At 32.3% G+C, this 8,411-nt stretch overlaps 3 protein-coding genes across 3 annotated transcripts; all 3 read right to left on the bottom strand.

Moving 5' to 3' along the window:
- Window positions 1-1,470: 1,470 nt before the first annotated feature.
- On the bottom strand, window positions 1,471-2,223 carry LOC128125875 (GDSL lipase-like). Its single transcript, XM_052763901.1, has 3 exons — window positions 2,164-2,223; window positions 1,828-2,080; window positions 1,471-1,739 (listed from the first exon to the last, which is right to left on the bottom strand). The coding sequence occupies exons 1-3, from the start codon at window positions 2,221-2,223 to the stop codon at window positions 1,471-1,473; spliced, it is 582 nt and encodes a 193-aa protein (XP_052619861.1).
- A 999-nt stretch (window positions 2,224-3,222) lies between these two features.
- On the bottom strand, window positions 3,223-5,054 carry LOC111887328 (GDSL lipase). The gene is given in 6 exon segments (XM_023883483.3): window positions 3,223-3,739; window positions 3,831-4,080; window positions 4,163-4,360; window positions 4,440-4,561; window positions 4,631-4,745; window positions 4,747-5,054. Coding segments are annotated over 6 exon segments (1,122 nt in total). The 5' UTR covers window positions 4,897-5,054; the 3' UTR covers window positions 3,223-3,452.
- A 1,315-nt stretch (window positions 5,055-6,369) lies between these two features.
- LOC111887324 (GDSL lipase) lies at window positions 6,370-8,334 on the bottom strand. Its single transcript, XM_023883480.3, has 5 exons — window positions 7,911-8,334; window positions 7,707-7,831; window positions 7,411-7,632; window positions 7,083-7,332; window positions 6,370-6,992 (listed from the first exon to the last, which is right to left on the bottom strand). Exons 1-5 carry the CDS (start codon window positions 8,191-8,193, stop codon window positions 6,736-6,738), a joined length of 1,137 nt encoding a protein of 378 aa, XP_023739248.1. The 5' UTR covers window positions 8,194-8,334; the 3' UTR covers window positions 6,370-6,735.
- Between the last annotated feature and the right edge of the window lie 77 nt (window positions 8,335-8,411).

Raw genomic sequence — 8,411 nt, 5'->3', positions numbered from 1 at the left:
ATGTGTGTATTTCATATATATGTGTGAAATATGTTATGTGTATGTGTATTTCATCTATGTGTGTGAAAATTGTGTGTATTTCATATATGTGCATGTATAAAATGTACGTATATATGTGTATAATGTATGTATGTATGTATTTGTATGCAATTTGGATTGTGTTGATGTTGTTTTATGTGTATAAAAAGTATGTATATATGTGTATAATGTATGTATGTATGTATTTATAAACAATTTGGAGTGTGTTGATGGTTGTTTTATGTTTATAATAAGTATGCATATATGTGTATAATGTATGTATGTGTGTATTTGTATGCAATTTGGAGTGTGTTGATGGTTGTTTTATGTGTATAAAAAGTATGCATATATGTGTATAATGTATGTATGTGTATTTGTATGCAATTTGGAGTGTATTTGTATGCAATGTGTAAACTACAATGTCTTAATGGAAAAAAAGTAACAAAAAACAAGTAGGATTATTATTGAAAATGTTATTTAAAGTAAATTACTATGATAGTTCCTATGTAATGTGTATTTGTTGATAAATTTGTAATTATTAGTTTGTTGGTCTGTTAGTTTGATTGTTGGTTTAATTTAGAAGGTTAATATAGTTAGTTGGTTTGTTAATTTGATAGATTGTTGATATATAGATAAATTGGTAATCGGTAGTTTTCTTATCATTTGGTAGTTTTTAGTTTGGTTTAAGTTAATAGGTTAAATTACAAGTTTATATGTTGTTATTTACTTTGTAGTTGGAGAATCTTCTACCAATGTCCAACAATTCGGAGAATACTATGGAACTTATAGGAGGGAACGAGGGTAGCGGTGATGACGACACGTCGTATTAGTTTTATCTTTTATTAGAGATTGTAGTACGACAAAAAGTTATAAGAATTTTGTTATTTATTTTAGTGTATGTATGGTATTATAAAACTTGAATGTTATGTAATCGTTTTTCTGCATTTAATGTATCGGTTTTTCTACATTTAACGTTATTATGTATCGGTTTTTTGACAACTGGAAATTGCTGCTTTTAAAAAAAAATTAAAAAAGCCAATAGCGGCGACACTATTGGCGGCGACAGTGACCATTAGCGGCGACTTTTTGAGCAATAGCGACAAAGCAGTAGCGGCGACTCAATAGCGGCGACGTGTCGCCGGTAAAGGTATTAGCGGCGACTTTCGTTAGCAATAGCGGCGATTTTTGTCGCCGGTAATACCCTTTTTTCTTGTAGTGCTATATATATACATTATGGATGTTCTAATCTCCGAAGAAAAAAACAAAGAGGAAACATAGGGCTTGAAACAATTTTCGTTGTATATATATATATATATATTCATTCAAATATAGATACAAAAATTAAATATTCAAAGCTGAACTTGTAGCTAAAGACTAGAATAAACACAAGAGCACAAAATTAAACTTGTCTTTAACCTGGGCTCAACTAGTCCTCTATAAATATATAGTTATCTATTGGGTGGTATGTTGAATGATATCAATATACGTAACTTGAAACAAGCTTTTTAAATTGTAGGGTGATGCGACTGTGGAATCTCCCTCCCAAAACAGCTCTGCCAATTGAAGGTTCGCTGCTTCAGTAGGATGATAGGGATCGAAAAATAAATAATCGTTAGGGTTCTCACACAGTTCAAACTCTCGTGTTTCTCTCTTCCCTCCACAACTATTAATAGCTCGAAAAGGTCCAGTACCACAACATGCACTGTTTCCTACCTTTAAACCTGCAAATCCATTCAAATCCCAGCAATGAATTAAATGATAATAGTTCATGATCAATTTAATTAAAGAATTGAAACTCAGGAGTACTACCACCATATTTTGATGGGTTTTTCATCTGTTTGGTAAGCTCAGTCTGGAGCTCGAACTTTGAATACATGAATCCTTCCCATTGTTGCGTCAGATCTTGCAGTTTTTTGGAAAGTGCCTTATCGTGTAGACTTGATATGATGTTAAGTTTTTCATCGCATGTATTGTCTGGCCTTTCTACACGAACTGCTAGCAAACAGCCTAATGATGTGAGCGTAGTGATTCCAATTTTCCTTCCTCCTTTTTCATGGATTACCTTTTTTAAAAGATCATTGAAGTAATTAATTATGTCGTTTGAATTGAATATGTTGATCAATGTAATTGGAAACTGTTAATTACCTTGAATACTTTAGTTAAATTAGAGTTTTCTGTTCCAGGGCGAACTCGTCGAGTTGCCATATATTTCCAACACGTCGAGTTTATGCCTTAAACTCAACGAGTTGACCTTTAAAAATAATGTTTTATTTCTATAATTAACCTTCTAAATTCCGGGTGTTACATATGAAGAATTCATTAATTAAATAGAATGATTGACACTATAATGGCATTTTGGCATATTTGATTATCTATATAATAGTATAATTGTATTTATTAGCATTTTACTTTGTGTGCATGTACTTGACTGTATGTGTGTTTAGAAAGGGAAATATAGGTATTATGAAATTGTTGAAGATTATCAAGACCATTTCTATTTATACTCACTGTTTCTATTAAGGTTTTAAACAGTTTATGTAAAAGTTAAAAAGCATATTGCTATTATTTATTTAAGTGAAATTAGGTTGCTACTAAAGTACGTTACTATTCAGTAATGCGATTAATGCAATTAATAGGATGCTACACACTTTTATCATCATTCTAATTTTATTATAATCTAATTTGACAAACTTATTTATGTTTTATAATTACAAAATCAATGGTTTGCCAAAACATTACTTTGATACAGGACTTTGGTAATTTGAAATATGATTACACACTAAAGGTTGGTATACTACATTTATCGAAACCAACATGGGATTCAACCCCAAACATTCCTAAATCAATCAAAATGATACTAATTGATGAGAAGGTATTTTCCATTTTTATAACATCTATTTACTTTATTGTTATTCTTTTACTTATACGTTGATACTTTTTATACAAAACATACATTATTTATGTGAATATAGTACAAAAGTTCAAGCTAGCGTGTATCCAAGGGATTTCACAAGAGTGCAATTCAAACTTGTGGAAGATTATGCTATTTTGATAAAAATCCCCCACAATTGCCCCTAATAGAGCACCTTTTAAAATTAGTGATGTAAAATACAAAATAAACTTCTATAGCAAGACATTTATTGCTGGGTGTTTGGACCTTAATTCCTGAAGTTTTTTACGATTTTTTTTCTTACGAGACGTTCATTTCTGCAACAAGTCCATCTAATAATTCAATTGGTAATTTTTTACCTTATGCCGAACAAATAATATAAATACATCACATTTTCATATTATACTATATATGAGTTTATATCATGTGGACATATTCTATCATATGCTTGTAGATGTTATTGGTGAAGTTGAACTGGAAGATAAACTGCTAGAACTAGAAAAAACACGTGAGCACAGAAACTTGTCTTCAAGCTTGTGATGAACTAGTCCATGAATCTAGCAGCTAAGTTGGTATGTTGGACAATATCATTATGCATGCCTTGAAACATGCTTTTTAAGTTGTAGGGTGATGCGACTTTGGAATCTCCCTCCCAATACAGCTTTGCTAATTGCAGGTTCGCTCCTTCAGTAGGATGAAAGGGATCGAACAATAAATAATCGTTAGGGTTATCACACAATTCAAACTCTCGTGGTTCCCTCTTCCCTCCACAACTATTAATAGCTCGAAAAGGTCCAGTACCACAACATGCACTGTTTCCTACCTTTAAACCTGCAAATCCATTCAAATCCCAACAATGAATTAAACGATGATAGTTCATGATCAATTTAACTAAAGAATTGAAACTCAGGAGTAGTACAACCATATTTTGATGGGTTTTTCATCCGTTTGGTAATCTCAGTCTGGAGCTCGAACGTTGAATACATGAATCCTTCCCATTGTTGAGTCAGATCTTGTAGTTTCTTGGAAAGTGCCTTATCGTGTAGACTTGATATGATGTTAAGTTTTTCATCGCATGTATTGTCTGGTCTTTCTGCTCGAACTGGTAGCAAACAGCCTAATGATGTGAGCGAAGTGATTCCAATTTTCCTTCCTCCTTTTTCATGGATTGCCTTTTTAATTAAAAAAAATAATAATAATTGAAGATATATATTGATGGACGTAATTGAAACAATATATATTTGTGTTAATTACCTTAAACACTTGAGTCAAGTTTCCGATCACCATTCCCACGGACTCCTCCTGATATAAATTACTTTGATAGTCGTTGCTTCCACAACTGAACAAGTAAACGGCATCGGATAATAGCTGCTCGGCTTTCACATCACCTAAATTCTTCCTATACTGTTTGACTAAATCAGTGAAATATTGTAGCTGTGTCTTGAGCGTTATCTACATTTATAAATTTATATTTGAAATCAGTAGATGAGGAGATTCAATGGTAGAATCGAAGAAAAGTATATCCACATACACTTGAAGGTAGTGTTTCATCTAATACGCCAGCTCCTGCGGATGCAAAGTTTGCTCCATACAGAAATTCATTATTATGGGGGTCCAGATATGTAGGAATGAGAGGTAGTCCAGCAAACTCAGCTGTTAACAGAAGGGAATTAATATAGGAATTTAAAAAAGAGAGTGATAGTTTGAGATAGATATTTTCACCGATGAAATCAGGAATGATACGGCCATCGGAGAATCTCCCACTTGGAGGATGGAAGTAGGATTCGCCATAGGGCCAAAAATTCGCTTGGAGATCAGTTATAGTGTTTATATATGTAGTTGTTGTTCCCAGGGTCAAAAAGTGAATCACCGAAAATGAAGAGGGCGACATGTTTGTTGACATGCCCCTGAGAACTCTCGCTACCTGTAAGGATCAACAGAGAAGAAACAAGAACTGAGATACCCAAATGGGTTTTTGCAAGAGCCATATGTATAAAGTTGATCTTATTTCCTTCCACTTAAAGCATATTTAATTTAATAATGCATGGACCAACGAAATTTGTAAAAATTGGTGCATTTTATAAAAAGCTTTGCAAGAATTGTGCTTTTTTTTGTGTGTGTTTTGTAAAAATGGGGATTTGGATCCATATAGAAAATATGATTAATAAGAAATTCATTTTACAACTTTAACCTTCTTATATCATAATATATTCAACACTTTATGGTTATAACTTATAATATCTAGTTTTTTTTTCTACAATTTTATTTCAGTATACTTGTTTTTTTTTTCTCAAGTTAACCGGTGTATATATTATAAAATTTTCAGTATACTTGAAGCAATTATGACCGAAATGCTTTGTAGCTAATCTTATTGTTAAAATCGGTGAAATAACCTAATTCATGAACTTCTACGGTGAGTCTCCGATGCATAAGATAGGATAATTGTTTGAAGCAAGTCCTCAGTAAGTATATTTTTTATATAATTAAAAAAAAAAAAAAAAAAAAAAAAGAACTTGTGTAATTTTTTAAGGATTTCATTTTATTTCTATAGGATAAATTACATAAATCGGTTCAGAGTTGTATTAACGGCCATCCGTGCTTGATTTTACCATCATTTTAGCGTTAATAGAAATTGGTATGGTGCCATTAGCAAAATCTTTTCTAAAGCGATTATTTAATCATTGCTTTAGACAGTCGCTATGGGAATCATATCTTAAATTTAAACAACAAACATTTTGAAATAGAAACGTCAAGTGTCAACAGGGTCAAACGGGACGAAAGTTGTAGCTCCAGCCCCCATTCCCGGAATTCCCCTTTCCCAACCCTCAAAATCTTCAACCTCTCTACACCGCCTCTTAATTCTTGGATTACCCTCGTCCCTGATTGATTTTAGACTGTCTTTTTTTTTTTTTGGCTAAAATAAGTGTTTTTTGGACAAAAGAAACTATTTTTTAGATAAAAAATAATTATTTATAACGTAACGTTACATTTTGAAAACAAAAATATTATGATATCTCAAAAACGATACACTAACAACTTATAAAGATGGAATATAACTTAATTTTAGAAACTCAAATTATATATATATATATATATATATATATATATATATATATATATATATATATATATATATATATATATATATATATATCTTATACTATATTATAAAGCATATTAATAATATCTTGAATTGCAAAATGTATAAGTTAAAACGTTTTTTGTACAACTCAATTTTGCATAAATATCTTTAATACTTACCAAAAAGTTGAAGGCTTAAATTAAAGAACGTTATTAAAAAATTAATTTGGAGCAAAATGATAATTTTAATGTATTAAACAGAAACCAATATTAATTTGGAGCTTTTTGTGTTGTTTACAAAAAAGACATTGGTATTAATTGATCTGCATTAAATGTATAAACATGCAATATAAATATAAGGTCTAAATACAATCATTTTATTTAAAAGTGGTAATTGTTTTTACATAATAACTAATAATAAAATCTAATAAATATTTCCTCATAAGAAAACTATTCTCCAAAAGAGCTATTTATCGTCGTCGTTTTATACGGGTACACATCTAGTGTGTGTGTGTGTGTGTCTGTGTGTGTGTGTGTGTGTGTATATATATATATATATATATATATATATATATATATATATATATATATATATATATATATATATATATTAACGGGCCCACATTGGGGCTTGGGACGTGACTCCTACCCCTGTCCCGCCTCCAAAATTAAGACGAAGATTAACCAAGCCCTTAATATTTTTAACAAATATCCTTCATACGGAATCGGGATCCTACGTGTTCGAGTCACATTGGACATTTTGACATCCTACCGTGAAACAAGGATTTTAAATTGTAAGGTGATGTGACTTTGGAATCTCCGTTCCAAAACAGCTCTGCGAATTGGCGACATGCTGCTTCACTAGGATGAGGGGCATCGAAGAAGACATAATCGTCAGGATTATCACACAATTCAAACACTCCTAGTCCTCTTTTGCCTCCACAACTATAAATCCCTCGTAAAGGACCACTACCACAACACGAACTATCTCCTACCTTAAAACCTGCACATCCATCAAATTCCAACCATGATTCATATGATACTTCATGAATTCAAAGCAATGAAACTCACTCAACTACGAGTCTACGAGTACCATATTTTGATGGGTTCTTCATCCGTTCGCTAAGAGCAGTCGAGTGATCATAGTTTGCAAACATGAATCCTTCAAATTGTTGTGTCAGCTCTTGTAATTTCTTGGAAAATGCGTGATTGTGTAGACTCGATATTGCGTTAAGTTCTTCGTTGCAGGTATTGCCTGGTTGTTGTGCACAAACATAAGGCAAGCAACCTAATTGTGGGATCGTACCAATACCAATCTTCCTCCCACCTTTTTCATAGATTCCCTTTTTAAGTTAAGAAAAAAGAATTGTTTAAATATTAAGATAATTAAATAATTAGAAACGTAATTCCTTTTTAATTACCTTGAACACATCGGTCAAGTTTCCAATCACCATTCCCACATACTCCTCGTCATGAAGATTACTTAGGTTGTTGGAGGTGAGGGCAAGATAGTCGTTGCATCCGCAGGTAAACAAGTAAACAGCATCGGACAACAGCTGCTCGGCTTTCACATCACCTAAATCTTTCCTATAACGTTTTTCTAAATCGGAGAAATATTGTAGCTGTGTTTTGAGATCAAGTACCTACATCAATTAACTTATATATGAAATCAATATATGAGAAAACTCAATTGTGGATATGAAGAAGGGATACATACGAAATTTTTCGTATTGGTTTCAACTAAGGCACCAGCGCCCCCTAAAGCAAAGTTTGCTCCATACAGAAATTCATTATAATGGGGGTCGAGATACGCAGGAATGAGAGGCAATCCAGCATATTCAGCTGTCAACGGAAACAAAATCAAGGATAATAGGAAAGAAATTGAAAGAAAAAAAAAGATTGGCGTTTGAGATATTGTCACCGATGAAATCAGAGATGAGACGACCATTAGAGAATCTTCCACTTGGCGGATTGAAGTATGATTCTCCATATGGCCAAAAATTTGCTTGGAAGCCCGGACCAGTGTTTATGTAGTTATTGTTTCCAGGATCGAAAAGTGAATCTCCAAAAATGAAGATCGCAGCATGTTTGTTGAAATGCCCCTGAGAACTCTGGCAACCTGTTAAGAGGAGGAACAAACACGAAACAACAAGTCGGAATCCCAAATCGCTTTTAGCAACTGCCATATGTCTGAAGCTGATCATCTTCAACCTTCACTAAGAGTAGTTAAATTTAGAGTAAAGAGCAAATTTGGTCTAGTTTGTTGTTGTTGTTGTCGTTGACTTTGATTTAAAAAGGAACATTTTTTTAGTCATTATTTCAACAGTTTTTCTACTATTTTATATGAATTTAAAGATTTAAGTATAACAGATTTATCAAACTATTAGAAAACAAAGTAAGATCTTTAGTCGGATAAAATATA

The sequence above is a fragment of the Lactuca sativa genome, chromosome 5 (assembly GCF_002870075.4).
Source record: "Lactuca sativa cultivar Salinas chromosome 5, Lsat_Salinas_v11, whole genome shotgun sequence".
Classification (NCBI taxonomy): domain Eukaryota; kingdom Viridiplantae; phylum Streptophyta; class Magnoliopsida; order Asterales; family Asteraceae; genus Lactuca; species Lactuca sativa.
Note: the sequence above shows the minus strand (reverse complement) of the source record. Positions and strands in the feature narration are given on the sequence as shown.

Coding starts and splice junctions, on each gene's coding strand:
- LOC111887324 (XM_023883480.3), bottom strand. CDS start 8,193: ATGATCAGCTTCAGACATATGGCAGTTGCTAAAAGCGATTTGGGATTC. Junction 7,832..7,910: donor TCTCATCTCTGATTTCATCG/GTGACAATATCT, acceptor TTCCGTTGACAG/CTGAATATGCTGGATTGCCT. Junction 6,993..7,082: donor GAAGAACCCATCAAAATATG/GTACTCGTAGAC, acceptor ATGGATGTGCAG/GTTTTAAGGTAGGAGATAGT.
- LOC128125875 (XM_052763901.1), bottom strand. CDS start 2,223: ATGGCAACTCGACGAGTTCGCCCTGGAACAGAAAACTCTAATTTAACT. Junction 2,081..2,163: donor ATTTAACTAAAGTATTCAAG/GTAATTAACAGT, acceptor CTTTTAAAAAAG/GTAATCCATGAAAAAGGAGG. Junction 1,740..1,827: donor AAACCCATCAAAATATGGTG/GTAGTACTCCTG, acceptor ATGGATTTGCAG/GTTTAAAGGTAGGAAACAGT.